Source organism: Erpetoichthys calabaricus, chromosome 12, assembly GCF_900747795.2.
Source record: "Erpetoichthys calabaricus chromosome 12, fErpCal1.3, whole genome shotgun sequence".
Classification (NCBI taxonomy): Eukaryota; Metazoa; Chordata; class Cladistia; order Polypteriformes; family Polypteridae; genus Erpetoichthys; species Erpetoichthys calabaricus.
In genome coordinates, this window is record NC_041405.2 from 4659380 (window position 1) to 4676132 (window position 16753).

General features: G+C 43.0%; 1 protein-coding gene across 1 annotated transcript; it reads left to right on the forward strand.

Moving 5' to 3' along the window:
• Window positions 1-560: 560 nt before the first annotated feature.
• Window positions 561-13407, forward strand: elob (elongin B). The gene is made up of 4 exons (XM_028814935.2): window positions 561-666; window positions 6595-6729; window positions 6841-6949; window positions 12791-13407. The coding sequence occupies exons 1-4, from the start codon at window positions 664-666 to the stop codon at window positions 12901-12903; spliced, it is 360 nt and encodes a 119-aa protein (XP_028670768.1). The 5' UTR covers window positions 561-663; the 3' UTR covers window positions 12904-13407.
• Window positions 13408-16753: the final 3346 nt, after the last annotated feature.

The following is a 16753-nucleotide window of genomic DNA, read 5'->3' on the forward strand; positions in this document are numbered from 1 at the left end:
CAATGTAGATGTTGGCAGAGGAGCAGTAGAGGAGGTGGGAGTAGTCCTGAGGTAAAGCTGAGTGTCATCGGCATAGCAATGGAACGATAAACCATGTCTGCCAATGACAGTTCCAAGGGGGAACATGTAGATAGTAAAAAGGATAGGGCCCAGCACAGAGCCCTGTGGAACACCACAGGCGACGTTGTGGGTGTGGGACTTTGCGCTGCCAAGGGCGACATGCTCAGTTCTGCCAGTCAGGTATGATGTAAACCAATTTAGAACAATTCCTGAGAGTCCAATAGTGTATTGCAGGCGGTGAAGAAGGATGTTATGGTCTATTGTGTCAAAAGCAGCTGTCAGGTCAAGGAGGATAAGTAGTGAAGGTGAACCAGTATAATATTATCGCACAGCATGTATAAAAAACAACATTCACTATACAAAAAGCACGGAAAGCAATAAGTTGGAATAAAATGGAATTAAATAAAAGTCTTATTGACGCTTTCTTAATCCAAAGCCAGGTGTCGCAGCTCGGAGAATCACAGACATGCCTCAGAAAGGATAGAGTGGTTAAGCGCATGCGCCTTACGAGTTGTTGAGCTCGTTCAGACGCGCGTGAATAGGCCTGAAATGCTGTGCTAGCTGGGAAGCTGGAGGACTGAGGAGGCTGCTGTCGGTGGAGAGATGGTGAGGCTCTGCTGTTTCCTAATCCTTAACAAAACGGAGCAGTTTGCTCAGTGAAAAACGCGTAATCATCGGACAAGGGGGGTTAAGTTTTGGTACACTGCCCTTTTGTCTCTGCGTTCTTCGAAGTTAGTGCCGGCAGTTGGTGGAATTGTTTATTTGGTGCGGTTTGTGTTACCTAAAGACAAATGGATGTGTGTTGTTGTGGTAGAAATGTGAGCGAGGCGGGGGCATTTTTTAGAAAGGGAGTACTTGCTGGCACTTCGACTTTGTGTAAATCGGGCGATAAAGAGGCGCACTCTATGGACGCCGTTGTCGTGGTGTCCACGAGCCTTACCAAGCGCTCAACCTGAAAGGTAACGCAAGCCGGCGTTTGGCCAGACTTGGCCGCGAGTCCCCCAGACTCGGTTAAAGCCGTCGCCTCATTAGGAGCAGTTCACGCGGCTGCCATGGAGACCGCTCCGGCGTCGAATTCCGGGTCCACGTTTTTTTTTTTTGTCCTTTTACAAACCTCAGTTTTACTTGGGAGGATTTTGCTTTTCTCGTAATCGGAAATTTCTCCGTTCTCGTCCTACTTCAAGCTGTACCGAGTTATATAGGGCGCTTATTTTGTAATTTATATCTGCGTTCTTTAAACTTGTTTTTTTTTTTTTTTAATCCTAAACGTCCAGTTAGAATGAGTAGCTTGGATTTAAATCGGGCAGTGAACAGATGACGCATTATATGTTATTAAAGGAGCGTTTTTATTGAATTGAGGGGTTCTTACCAAGTTGCTGTCATTTAAAACATAACTTCTGTTAATCATCTAGGAGTATATTCTTAATGGTTTAGTTTTTTCTGTGCAAAATGTAATACGTTTACATTGAGCGTTTAATATTTAGAATATACTGCACATTCAATTTCGTTGTTCCTTTGTAAAATTGACAATAAAGATCTATCTTATCTAATATTTGCTGGTCATACGAGACTAAGATAACTCTGAAAGCTGGTTGCTATTTATAGTTAAGGCTTACAGATGAATGAAAGGTTTTAAAGGTTTGAATTATTTATGCTGTAAATGTTTTAATTGTAAACTTGTTTGTTTGCATAGAACCTTGACGTGATTGTTTTATATTACATTTACTTATTTGGCTGAAACCTTTATCCAGGGTTACATGTGTTTTGTTTTTTTTTTTCCCCCATTTGGAGCTCAGGCAGGTGATGTGACTTGTTCCTTCCTGGTCACACTGTAGCAGGACTTGAGCCAACAACCCTCAGGGGTTCAAATCGTACGCCTTAACCACCACGTCACACGGCCTGCCCTTCAGAAACGGTTGAATTACAGGAATCTTCCACCACATCCTATAATAGATTAAGTTTACGTTGACTTGTGTAGTTATATGGCACAGGTACACAACATCATGAAGCCACACTGCACTGAAAAAGACAAATCATGTCACAAGTAAATAATAAAGGTGCCGGGATCTCCATCTTAAAATAAATCCCTGGAGGCTGTTTTTATTGTTCGTCCATGGGTCTTGATGCCTTCATTAGCTTTGGTGAGGAAGTCCAATCTGATGTGTGCAAGGGTCGCATTACATGAACTAAACGTGGCCTGAAGCATTTACATACACATGCTGTGACATAGTAACGCAGGAGAGGTGTAAACATGGATCCTCACGGGTGTGTTTTTTGTTTTAATTCTGTTCAAGTTTTTACCTTCTAGAAAGAGAGCTTGTTTTCTAAATGTGGCGATTCGCAGGATCATTGATCTTTCAACTTGTCTTCTGTGATTATTTTAACGTGTCACACTTTACACAAAAGTGGCCCAGTCATGCCAGATTCTTCAGGTAAAATTCAGTCCGACTGTTTAAAATCCTATTGTATGTGGGAATCCCGACTGAACTGGATTTCAGGACCTCACTTACTGATTTCAGTAAGTCAGATACACCAGGTTTGTTCACACCTGTCAGATTTGTGGAAAACTCTGAATTGGGTCACAGCAGAGTGGCTATGTAAATGCAGCCTAAATTTCGCATGTTAGGAGATAAATGAGCAATATAAAGAAAGTACAGTTAAACGACACTTGAAAGTTGGAGCGAGCTGTAAATAGGCAGTGGAAAAAAAACAAAGATTAAGAGGACCCGAGGTGGTGTCCAGTGATTCCCCAAGAGTCACCTCAACAACAGTAAGCTGATGGGGAAGCATTCTTTATAGCTTGGGGAAAATTTAAACTTTGTATCGGCTCTGAGTGTGTGTCCTGCGATGGACAGGGTTGGTTTCTGGTGGCCTGGCTTCCCATATTCCAGTGTTGGCAAAACAAATTAAGAAAAATTGATGGGTAAATGAATAAATGAAAATGTCAAAACAATAGAAAAGTAGCACAAAGTGTTAAGGAGATGTTCTGGATGTGATACACTGCACACCATAGCTCTCTCTGTAATGTTTTGTAATGTTTGACTAGCCCATAATTACAAAGCGAAAACGTTTTCAGAAAGATTTGCACATTTATTAAAACTCAAAACATGAAATCTCTTGTTTATGTAAGTATTTAGGTCCTTGGCTGTAGCACTCCAGCTTGTGTTCTGGTGCAACCTCCTTTGCAGTTACTCTCCTTTTTAGGCAGAATTTTGAGCACTATGTTTGGTGAAGACTGGCCACTGCCCAGCACCTGCCTAATATCATCGCAGTAGTGAAGAATGGAGGGGGCAGCATCGTGCTGTGGGTGGGCTTCTCACTGGCAGGGACAGGGAAACTGTTCAGAATTCAGGGAAGGATGAATGCAGCCAAATACAGAGAGGTCCATGAAGAAAACCTGCTCCAGAGTGCATACCTTTATAGTGACGGTTAACCATTCAGCACCACAATGACTTGAAGCATGCAATTAAGACAATATTGGAGTGACATTGGGCAGAGTCTCTGACTGTCCTTGAGTGAGCCAGACTTGAACCTCATAGATCATCTATGGAGAGGCCTGAAGATGAGAGTCTAACAGAGCTTGAGAGGATATGCCAGCAAGAATGGGATAAACTGGCCAAATCCAGGCATTCAAAGCTTATAGAGACTTACACACAAAGACTCAAAGCTGGAATTGTTTCTTAAAGAGCTTCTACAAAGTACTGAATTAAAGACATTTACATAAATGAATGAGAGATTCCAGTTTTGGATTTTTTAAATAGATTTGCAGACTTTTCTGAGTGAAAACCTTTTTTTTTTTTTCCCCACTTCCTCATTATGGGTTATTGAGTGTAGATTGGCAAAAAATGACAAATGTGATCTATTTAAAATTAAATCTACACCGCAAAGTGTGCAGAAAGTAAACGGGTCTAAAATACGTTCTGAATCTTTTGTACCTTTAAAGGAATCGGGCAATATTTATAAAAGATGTGTTAATGTGGTCAAGCAGCTGTATGGCCTGAGGGATAAACTGTCCTCGAATCATGTAGCATGAGTGCCGATCGTCTTAACAGAGGAGGGAGAATCTCTGTCGCTGTGCAGGATGGCAGTGGTGTTTAATAATCTAGTCTGGTTAAGGAAGGAGGCAGACTGAAGTCTTCAAAAAATGCTGTGTGCATTTGTGAGGCAGCATGTGTTCTGTTTGTCTTGAAGATAAGGGGTCTGTGTACTGGTGATGCTCTTGACTGACTTCATCATCCTCTCCAGTATGTTGTACTCCTGATCAGGTGCTGTTCTAGGATTTCAAAAAGCCAATAAAGATGTCCCCCCCCCCCTCCCCCCCCCATTAATCGTGCACTTACAGGAGTTGTTAAGCAGAAATGAAGACAACTTTGCTTTGCTCATATGTGAGAGGAAGTAAGGCATTGGGGAGATTTCTTGACAATTAGTTCCTGAAGATTGTGGAACTGAGATGTGTTTCTACGTCAGCTGGGGCTCCGACTCAATTTCATTTCATTTGGCTTCTTATTTGTCATTTCTTTTGCTTGTTTAATATATTTTGCTTTTGCTTTTAATTTTTTTTTTTTTTTTCCTGACCATTTTAAATATTCCTCACAAAGCAACCCTAGGGGTGGTTTAACAAAATTAAGGAAACCCCCCATCACCAAGTCTGATTTCTGCCTTGTCACTAACTGGAAGCACCCCTTCTAGAAATACGGCCATCTTGCAAATCAAGGAAAATTGTTAACTATACTCACTCATTCCCCGTTATTCTTTCTTTTATAGTATTAATGTGCTTGTCTGCCTTGGGGCCTGTCCACACTAATAGGCTTTCATTTAAAATGCAGACATTTGTCAACTTTTTTGTCTTTTGTCCACATTACCCCTCAGTTTTTAATCCCCTGACAATGGATATTGCTGTAGACGCTCTCCAGATCCATAGATTTCTGAAAATGAAGGCGCAGCGTTTGTGTGGATGGTGGGAAAACTAAAGATTTTTGAAAACACCAACCCCATCACGCTTTGGTTAGTTCATACTTGTTAGATGGCTCTGTTCACTGCAGCACCTACTTGATTGGTCACCCTTCATGAAAGAAAAACTTACAACACAGTGGGCATTGAAGAGTGGCTGGCCACGTCACTTGTGTTGCTCACCTGTATGCATCTAAATGGTGTTCTGTACAGTTTTAACGTGGCATACGCACAAAAGGAAAACAATTTAACGGTCACAACAGCTTTGTGGTAAATCCTGTTGCCTTTCAATACATAGAGTTGCGTTCTCCACAGCCGAATTAGTAACAAGGCATTAAATGAAGGAAATGGGTGCAGAATGCAGCCAAGCTCGCAAGAATACACAACAGAGTCCCAAAAGCATAATGCAGTAAAGCGCAGATGTAGGCACATTGCCTTATTTATTTTGTCTGTTGAGTTAGTTTTACAACTGCGATCAGCACTTTAATGTGTCGTGGGGGCCAATTTGCAGCCGCGCCTTTGAAGAACTGCCTCCTTTTTCTGTTCTGTGCACACAGGTCGGTACTTTCGAGTGCACAGGGCAGTCTCAGTTTTTCACTACACGGTCCTTTTCATGGAGTTTGACACTGATGCGCATGCGCCCAGTGTAAGGAAAGGTCTTGGTTATGCCATTTTGGCGTCAACGCAAATATTTTGTTGTAAATGATGTGAAAACTCTATTGTGGACATGGTCGCTTAAAAACAGTTTCTAAATGATAAAGTAGTAGTGTGGACATAGCCTTAGGGTTAAGGTTTTAACATAATCACATGCATCCCAATTTAAAGAGAAGATAATTTTTTAATTATAGAAATGTCCTATGGATTTTTGACATCATCATACCCAGACAGAGCCTTGGGTGTTTAGTGACATTTGAAGTGTCTGCTCATTTTAGTAACTGACTGTGCCTACTCCAGTATCCCATTATGTAATTTGTGTGTGGTAGCTGCTGGGCCTCCTGACTCTTTATTTATGGCTAACTGAAAAGTACTTAAGTCAACAAGCTGTTTCCCATGTAGTAGATTATATAATGGTGAAATGTCTGACGAGCAAACAGCAGCCCACGCCTCAGCCCTTTGGGAGCAGCTGTGTGGACCCTTGATTTAGGGATCACATGTCAATTTTTTAAATCCTTTCCTTGAACCAATGTAATTCATTTTTATAATATAATTTTTATACCTATAATATCAATTTAGAGTCCTCTGTAAACCTGTGCTGCATGTTCTTTTGAGTGTGAGAGAAAACTTAAGGACCTGGTGAAAAACGCATGCCGATGTAAAGAGAACACGTGGAATGGAAGTGCAAACTCCGCATACTGTACAACATATGAGGCTGGAATCCATGTACAGTCATTTGGGGCTCTATGGAAATGGTGATAACCACTGCAAAACCTACACGTATTTCAACAATTATTCAATGTGGTTTTTCTCCCCGTTTATTTGAACCTTTGAAAGTAACTAAAAGATCTTGTCTTCCTATGACCATCTGGATAGAGAGGCTTTAAGATGTCTTCATCATTGCCTTTCTGTTTGTCTCCTTTCCTTTAGGATGTTTTCCTTATGATCCGGCGTCACAAGACGACCATTTTCACCGACGCGAAGGAGTCAACCACAGTGTATGAGCTGAAACGGATTGTGGAGGGAATATTAAAGAGGCCCCCTGAAGAGCAAAGGCTGTACAAGGTAATACATCCTCGCTTCTGACTGCTAAGTTGGGTGAAAGGAACTGAAGTGTCTCATATGGTGTCACTTTCTTGTCTCATATGGCGTCATTCTTTTTTTTTTTTACGTTAGGATGACCAGTTGCTGGATGACAGCAAGACGCTGGGGGATTGTGGGTTCACCAGTCAGACAGCTAGACCCCAGGCTCCTGCGACTGTGGGGCTAGCCTTCCGAATCAATGGTAAGTATGGTCAGTGCAGGAGTACTGTAGTGATTTGACTTATTTTGGGTTGTTTTTACATCTTAATACAATGGTCTCAGCTGTTAGTAGTTAACTTAAAATTCTTTATGGTTATAATTTTTGTGACATCCTCATTTGTATAATATATAAATGTATTTTTTTTATTTTCCATTGCTACTTGCACGGACAGGTTTGTAGGTGCCGCAGATAAACATCACTTGTATCTGATCTCGGAGATGGATTCAACATGATTTTGGGTGTTTACACCACATCTGGTTTCATATGTTGGTACTTCACATTGCACACTAACATACCCACGCTTAGTCAGACTACACGAGTTCAGTGTCCACATTAGGGTTGCATGGTATACTAGAACTGAAAAAATTCCAAAACACCCACATTTTTTTAAATGGCACAGTACCAGCATTTCTTTAAATTTGGTGCCAGAAGTAAATGGTAGTTTTTATGACACTCACTCAGTTGTTTATTTGTACATTCAGAACTCTTCAGTTGTTAAAATTAATATAATACTGTATTATGTCCAGGTCAAAGAGTAACAACTGCCCTCACCGCACCTGTGGGTCTTCAAATATACATATTTATATAAGTGGGCCTGAGACCTCGAGGAGTGACAAACACTCACTCCTGTTAATTATTTGTGGAGTGTGGCGGGGCAGAGAGGCGCATGTCTTTGTGGGTTGGGGGGGGGGGTATCGGGGGGGGGGGGGAGATGAAGCCAGCTGTGAGACAGATTTGGGGGGGGGGTCCATCCATTATTTGCATTAAAAATGTTTTGGTACCGAGGTTTGTAAGCTGGTCAGCAGTTTAATGCCGATCCAACACTAATCTGCAGTTTACCTAACCTACTTGTTTTTGAGAGTATGAAAGGAAACCACATTACCCAGAGAAAACACGTGCTGTCGGGGGACGGATGAACAAACTGCACACAAGCATCACACGGGCTGAGCAGCAGCTGGGCTAAATATTGCTCTGTGCTGCCCTACTTTAATACGGTGACACAATCATTTTGATTTTCTTCATCCTGTATGCCTTTCAGTAAAGGAGTGTAATCTTTCAAATCATTAGGGGAACAATCACGTTATCTGTGCCAATTAAAGCGGAGTGTTTATCTGTGAGCAGAAAGGACATGCATATGGAGAGGTTGCACACCCCCTGTAGAGTTCAAATAAGTAACATTCTCAAGCATGCGTGTCCCCTTAGGACTCTGGGACAGACTAACTGGAGCCTGTCCTGGAAGCATTGTGTAAGGCAGGATCCAGAGCACCAATATGGTGCATCATCACTTTTAGCTGCCCCTCTTTTTTGGCATAGTGGCTTAAAAGAATCACAACTGAAAGAATTTCCAACAGTTTACTGGATAGGTAGCCAAAATTATTGGTACAGATTTGGATGACTTGATATGCGTGTGCCAGAGGGTGATATTAAAGAAACTGGCTGATGGCAGAAGCCCATTGCATGCACTGCTTACCGTCAGTAAATTGGAGCAACACACTCCACAAAAAAAAAACAGCAGAAATTCTTTATTCCCGGAGCAGTACGACATTTTAGCAAAAACAAAAAAGTGTTAAGGTGTGGTGAATATCCATGGGCAGTTCTGACTGTTGTTTTTAAGTGATTCAGATGTGATTGTGTCTGTGTGGATTCAGCCTAGAAGAGAAAATTTGTGTTTTCTTGTGTATACACAACAAAAGATTAAAAATTGTTTTCGAGGATGTTGAGGAAATTGAGCACAGGGGATACAGAGCTGAGCACCAATGAGCATCTCAGGTTCTTCTGGTGAGTTTTTTCTGCTCACTGTTATTCCTCCTTCACCTCTGGTAGCTTCCTCTAACACAGAACTGGCGATGGTAGTTGACAAGAAGACTTTCTGCCAACAGTAATTGTGTTGAGTTGTGTAATTCTTGCTGTCCTATTTCACGTGTTTCAGATTTTTACTTTATGTTGAGTTGTAATTTGAAAAACTGTTTAATGTCAATAGTTGCCCTGTTTGATTAGAATTGTGTTCTTTAGTGTGCTCTGAACGAAGTTCTTTGTGGTATTTAGGCTGAGAGGTCCTAAATTCAGTTAAGAGCAGATTAAATCTATATTACTAAATGAAGGTTGTATATATGCACGGATGCCAGACGCCAGAAGCAAGCCGTGCAGAACGAGCACAGCGCCTCGGCGCCACAGAGTCAAGCCCAGCGGCTTCCCAGAGTCAGTAGGTGGCACCCAAACAACACAACACAACCTGTAAACTGAACTTGAGGTAAAGTGTCAATGCCAGGTTGTATATATGCACGGATGCCAGAAGCAAGCTGTGCACAATATAACCGCAGCTCTAACGCGCACACCACCGCATATACAACCTTCATTTAGTAATGTAGATCTCCAAGCCCAGATCCGCCGCCATGGTGACTTCAGCATGTGAATCCGCCGCTGTCAGCAAACAGCATGGATAAAAAGAATGAACAAAGGCGCCTACAACGCGCTTCTGAAACGCCAGAACCAAAGGAGTCACAGCTCCAAAAAGAAACGGCTTTAGTACAAATATATTTATTTATTAAAATGAAAACTTTCCCAGGATGCACCATCCCTCCATGATTTTTCATTCCTCCAAAGATCGGAGGGAACAAAAAGTGATTGCCATTCTTGGATTTGCGATTCTTTCGAGAATCGGGGGTTTACTGGTTTTTCTCCTAAGAAGCAACAGGAATGTCTTTACAAGTAACTACCTTCCGGCTGGATTTCCAGGAGAGAGTTAGGAGTGTGGGGGTATTTGTGTGTTATTGGTGGTACTGCATACAGAGAGGACACAGTCGATCAACGGCATACCCTGCTTTTCCAGGTCAGGGTTGCAGGGAACTGCTGCTGATGGTGGAAACAAAGTTGTGTGTGTTTTATTTAAAAGATCAAAAGAACATAAAAATATAATTAGTCAACAGTAATCAGAATTGTTCGTGTTAATACCTTAGTTTGCTAAAACAATACATAGATCTGTAATGTGTTTGAATACAGAAAAATGTTTTTACAAATCCCAAAATAATCCGTGATTAAAACTGACACAATTTTCTAAAATGTTCTCTTGAACTATCCATTCTGTTGACGAAAGCAAAGGATGGAAGAATAAAATAACAGAAATGTGATCATCTCGTGAGCTTTTTTTATGATGGATGTGATTTCTTTGTATGCTTATGCTGCTTTACAGTAATTCGGTTAGACGTTATTAATGTTTCCTGAGCTCCATCTCACTAATTGTGGCTGAATCCACATGACGGACTGTGATTTTCAGTAGCCAGCCCGGTAGTGGCTATTGTTGTGCTTGTGCTAATTAAGATGATTTTGACTCTGTTGTGAAACAAAGCTATGAAAGCAGCAACTATGGAAAAATCCAGCACGTCACGTTTTTCCAAGTTTTCGGCAAATTGAGACCATGATGGCACCCCTGTAATTAACAGTCTCTAGATTTCATTTTTCCTGAGCTTCACGTACACAATATTGTTTGATCTTCTATGAATCAACAACACCTGCCATTTAAATCATGCAGTCACAGCTTAAATCACATGATCGGAATCTGATGTCTTCATTGGTAGGCGGTCTTTCCCGTTGCTAGGTCTTTGTCTTGCAGTATATAAAATATGGCGTCCATATGAGCTTCTTCCATCGTACTACGACTGGAATGAAGACATATTTGGCCATCACCACAACCTTCTAACAGCTGGAAAGACCAAGAAACTCCAAAAACTAAAAAAAAACTCAATTTTGAATAGAGGTTTTACCATTGCACGTGAGAGCTGTCTTATACAACACACAGAGTGACCAAAATAAAAGCGTGTGTTCAGTTAAAAAGCACATGTCTGCTATGTCGGTCTTAGTTTTGCAGAGGTTTACCCCAAGTAAAGGCGAAAGGAAAGAATTCACCCCCCCAAGTCTGTAAATCTCTGATAGTTAAAATGGTAAGATTGGATGTCTGATGTTATGACACCTGCTGTGCTCCAATAGCCAAGAGAAGAAAGGAAACAAACACTCCAGCTGGCGAGTTGGCAGGCAGGAGAAAGTAAACATCTGGGGGCTCAAATACTAGCGAGAGCCCCCTGTTGGTGTTCTAGAGTACTTGAGTGTAATAAAGTCATTCATCTGTATGTACACCTGATGATTTGATGCCCAACAAATGTATCATCATGGCAGACACAGACCGCACAGTGCATCTGTGTCCTTCAGTTTCTCTCATTGTACTAATGATGGTTATGATTATGGTGAGCACATGCGCAGTGCTTGTTCAGATAGAAGACATCGAGCTGAGTAGTGGATGTTTGCATTGCAACAGTAACTGGAGAGAGAATTAAGACATACAGATCTGTTAAAGATTATGAGCACAGCTGTATAAGAAATAATCATGGGTTGTGAATTGTAGCAGTGGTGGCCCATTAGCAGCACTTGATGGGAAATTAAGAAACCGTCTAATAAAAATAAAAGAGAAAAACTGGAACAGCTGTGCCCATTTACGCATCCAATTTTAATATCTTTGTTATAAGCTTTATTACAGGAAAGTGATTGGAACAGACAACGTAAAAGTTGACAGATGTTGGATTTTATAGAGAGAGAGAGAGAGCGAGAGAGAGACCCTGTCTGTCTGTCAAGACCACCAGGTTTGGTTTTTTTAGGGCGAGTCGCCAAGCAGTTGCAGGGAGTCACTTCACAAGAGTTTCCCACCAAGTGCCTCCGAATCAGTAAGGTTACAGAAGTGAAGGCAGTGATTGAAAGTCCCTGGTAAAGTCGTCTAATGTGACGTGATCCTAAGTCTCCATGCATACATTCTTTAAAGTGTAGTGAGTCTACATCATAGTAGGTATTTTTTGTGTTTGTGCTGAGTCGCGTTTTGTTCACATCATCCCATTTACTATCGTGTGTGTGTGTGTGTGTGTGTGTGTGTGTGTGTGTGTATGTGTATAAGTAGATGCTGTCCCTGGAAACAAACTGGGCAGGACAATGCGGGGAGACTGCGACCCCAAGACTGGAATTTCTTGTTTCCACAACCATTACATCCGGGATATTTGTTATTTAAATTAGAGAAGCGAAGAACAGAGGAGAGGAGAAATGAGTCCTTTTCACGTTCATCTTCCAAATCGTCACCTGCAACCATTGCACAACTTTACCTTTATATATAATTATATGTATAATCTATCCATCCATCCATTATCCACCCGCTATATCCTAACTACAGGGTCATGGGGGTCTGCTGGAGCCAATCCCAGCCAACATAGGGCACAAGGCCGGAAACAAACCCCGGGCTGGGCACCAGTCCACTGCAGTGTGTGTTTGTGTGTGTGTGTATTTTATATATATATATATATACACACACACGCACACATTTTATTTATATTTTTCACCGCTGTCTTTGGAATGGGGGTATTATGTACATATGTGTAATATTGAGTATTTGTCTGACTCTATATATAATATATATATATAATATAAATATATTCGTTCACTTTTAGTATATCTGCACTTGGGTTTGCATTGCCGGTTATTTCATCGCTTGGCCTGGTTGTAAGGAGTACAGCTTGTTGTTATCTGGAGAATCCACAGGTTAGCCAAGTCGATACTCTTGGTCGTGTAGTTGCCAGTCTGGGTGAAGGGGTTATCTGTTACAAAATTGTACTGTTTTTGGTTTGGAATTGTAACGGAGGTACTGGGCCAAATCTAACGGATGTCTTCATACGTCGTTGTGATGTTTGTGTGCTTATTGGTCAGAATACTTTTTATAAGTTGGAAGTTGAGAGAACTCTTTTTAATAACTGAGCCCCACTCGCTCACCCGACTCTGATGTTTCTGTTGCAGATGATGCTTTTGAACAGCTGCGAATTGACCCCTTCTCCAGCCCACCTGAGCTACCCGACGTCATGAAGCCACAGGATTCTGGGAGCAGCGCCAATGAGCAGGCTGTGCAGTGAAAAGAAGAAAATGGGGGATGACCTTGCAGCTCTCCATAACATCTCGCCCTCTTCTTCCACCCACATCTACTAGACACAATCCCCCCCCTCACCCCCCACCCATCCCCCATATACTGGTATCCATGTGAGCCACAGACCAGGATTTCTGGGCAAAAGGACATGGCTGGTTTCAGGGCAGATTACTCCTTGTGTCTTTTTGAAAAGAAAACATAGCATGCACTGTTGATTCGTTTGGTTTTTGATTGTGCCCACCCCAGCCCACACAGCAGTATATATATATTCCCCTTAAGAAGATAAGCGGGCGAGGATATTTTGCTAAATTAAATTATTGAGTGGAATAACCTGTCACCCTGGCCTTGAAGTGTCCTGACCGAGTGCGTTTCTCTCACCGTGTTGGTGGGGTTTTTTATTTTTTTTATTTTTATTTTTTTTTTGTATCACTGATGTCAGAATTGCCACGTCTACAAGGGTCTGCTTTTTATAAAGGAGCTTGTTAGTTGTAAATCAAGGCAGCCTTGTCATTTTTCGTCCCCCCGGAGGTCAGTTGTGCGGCACTGGCAGGCATTTGCCTTACCACCACAAACTTCTTTTGGGGACTATTTCTGATTTGTGTCACCCTTTTCTTAAACTGACAGAACCAACCGGCTGCAGCCCTGATTTGGAATATTAGTAAGCACAACTGCACTTGACCAGCAGGGGGCACTCTGCCAGTCGTCTCCCATAATAGTGAAGTTTGTAAAAAGTTTAAAAGTGGTCTTCACGACTGAAGAGAAACGTAATGTCGAGCTTCAAGAGCAGCACGTCTGTAAGGCGGGTGTTGTACGTCGTGTGTGTGTGTTTCATATAAACATGGCCTTCCCCACCTGCATACCTTTTAAGAGGCGACAGCGAGGGTTCAAGTGATCCTCCACGTTAGCTGGTGCCGTTTGACGAAGGCCAGGTTGCCTGTCTGTGTAGAGGAGTCGCTGCTGGTGACAGTGTGACTGTTTGTCCTTTGGCTTTGCCAATCTTGTGACCTCCTTGGATGCACAGGCAGTTAGCCGGGCATCATAACATTTTTTTTTTGGTGGGGGGGTTGAGGGTTGTATGTGCCAGTTCAGGGTACTAAAATGTCACCTCCCTTATTCCATCTTGGTCATCTCCGTTTATTCTTATGAGGGAGTCCCATTTAATGTAAGACACGGGGGGGGGGGGGGGGTCCTTTTTTTTTTTTTTTGTACACTTCTCTGGGAGGGCTGCAAGGGTACATCAGCGGGTCCCATTAAAAGCGTTTAGCTGTGTTTTATGGTGGGCAGGTGGGGTGACTGGCCCAGGATCTGCAGTTATTTCATGTTGAACCCACATGCCATCTACTTGTCCCCCCACCCCAACCACTAGGTCAACCCAGGAGAGGGGGGTCGGGGTTGTGTAACTTTGAACCCCCCAGCTGCGGGGTAAAGAGGGTGGGCTGTTGGGTAAGAAGACCTCCAGATGCTGCATGTCCTGCTGCTGTTTTGGCCAAGTTAGCTTGACCTCTGACCTTTTTTTGGTTTATGACCCTCTTGTGTCTCCTCTCGTTTTTTTTTCCAAGATGATCCCTGAGTTGTTCAAACAAACGTGTTTATTTAATTGGGGTGGGTGGGCAGCACAGCACTGACTGTTGCCCCCCTCTTTTTTTTTCTGATTATTGGGATAATTAAACTTTTTGGCCCACCTGTTCTCCCACCCCCAGATTCCCCCCAAAAGTATAGGAAGTTTTGTGTGAAATTACAGGTGAATAGGGGGTTAAAAAAAAAAAAAAAATCTCCTTCGCACCGTGCTTTTTGGTGTTTTGCTTTCTGAAATGCATTGCTTGAGATTGGAATCAGTTGCCCGTTTATTTTTACTTTGGTATTTTTTTTTTCTTTTCTTATCATGAGAATAAATTTAAAACGAGTAAAGGAACTTCTCAGTGCTTCGCCTTCCCTTTTTTTTAAAACCAAATTAAACCCAACAGTCGTGTTGAAAAAGTAAGTGCACCCCACATTGTTTTTTTTCTTTTTAAAATGTCAAGATGTGCTCCTCATTTAAAGGGCGTCTCATGCGCTCACCGGCCACTTTATCAGGTACTGTTGGACTGACAACGAGATGGCAGACGCACAGACGCTTATCCCTTTAAGGTAACCGGCCACCTTATTAGGTACACCTGCTCACCTGTCTGTTAACACAAATATCTAATCGGCCACTCAGTGCATTTCATCATGTAGACCTTGACTAAGACCACCTGCTGAAGTTCAAACTTGGCATCAGAATGGCAAAGAAAGGGGACTGAAGTGACTGAACGTGGCATGGTGGTGGGTGCCAGATGGGCTGCTCTGAGGATTTCACAAAGTGCTGATTTGCTGGGGTTTGCATATACAACCAACTTGGAGGGTTTACAGAGAATGGTCCAAAAAAGGGAAAATATCAGTGCTGGTCAGTTCTGTGGGCCTTGTTGGTGCCGGGGGGTCCGAGGAGAATAGCCAGACTGGTGAGAGCTGACAGAAAGGTGACAGGAACTCAAGTGAGCACTGAGGTATACAGAAGAGCAGCTCTGAACACACAACAGGTGCAAGTGGGCTACAGCAGCTGGAGACCACACTGGGTGACACTCCTGTCAGCCAAGAACAGGCAACCGAGGCTGCAAGTCACACGGCTCACCAACATTGGACAAGAGAAGACTGGAAAAACGGCACCTGCTCTGAGGAGTCTCGATTTCTGCTACAACATTCGGATGGAAGGGTCAGCAACTTGAAAGGATCGAGCCCTCCTGCCTTGGATCAACGGTTCAGGCTCGTGGTGGTGCTGCAATGGTGTGAAGGATATTTTCTTGGCACACTTTGGGCCCTCCAGTACCAACTGAGCATCGAGCTACCCATGTGCTGGTGGTGACCATGGCCATCCCTTTATGACTGCAGTGTCCCCATCTTCTCATGGCCACTTCCAGCAGGATAACGCGTCATGTCACAAAGCGCAATTCGTCTCCAACTGGTTTCCTGAACACGACAATGAGTTCATTGGACTCAAATGGCCTCCATGGTCACCAGGTCTCAATCCAGTAGAGCAACTTTGGGATGTGCAGCTGGTCCGGGAGATTCGCATCATGGATGTGCAGCTGGATAAGCCTGCAGCAACTGCATGACGTTCTCATGTCAATATGGACCACAATCCCTGAGGAATGTTTGCAGCACCTTGTTGAATCTGCGCCATGAAGAATTACAGCAGTTCTGAAGGTAAACGGGGGTCCAACCGGGTACTAGCAGGGTGTACCTAATAAAGTGGCCGGTGGGTGCAACTAGGAAGGAAAAAAAAAAAAAAAGACTGCAATAATTCATTCAAAGAAAATGAACAGAAATAACATTGCTGAGAAAACCCCCCCACCACCCTCTTGGCTTTACTAGCTGGTATTGCCCCCTCAGGCTGGCATGTCCTCTTAACTGTCTGGCTGTCCCTGACCTGGACTGACTCAGAAGGTTCTTTCTGCCCCTCCAGGCCGAGTTCTTTCCGCTGTGGTGTCTTGTGTGGGCGGCCCTTTTCAAACCTCCCCCAGCCCCCCCAATAGCATCAGATGCGGACTTTAACATTGCCATCCCAGAACCTTCCACTTGCTTCTTTTCAGCCCTGGTAGGTTTTAGGGTCATTGTCATGTTGCAAGGTCTTGTGACAGGTGGTGTCACATCCTCTTCATGCACCCTCCAGCAGGCCCTGATGCAGCAGAACGTTTCCACAGCCACGCTTCACAGCTGCCGTCCGGCTCCTCTGCTCCAATGGTGCCTTTGATTTCTGCCACATGTGTAGGGTGGCACTGTGGCCTAACGACGCTGTCATCGCCTCATCTGTCCGGGGCACAATT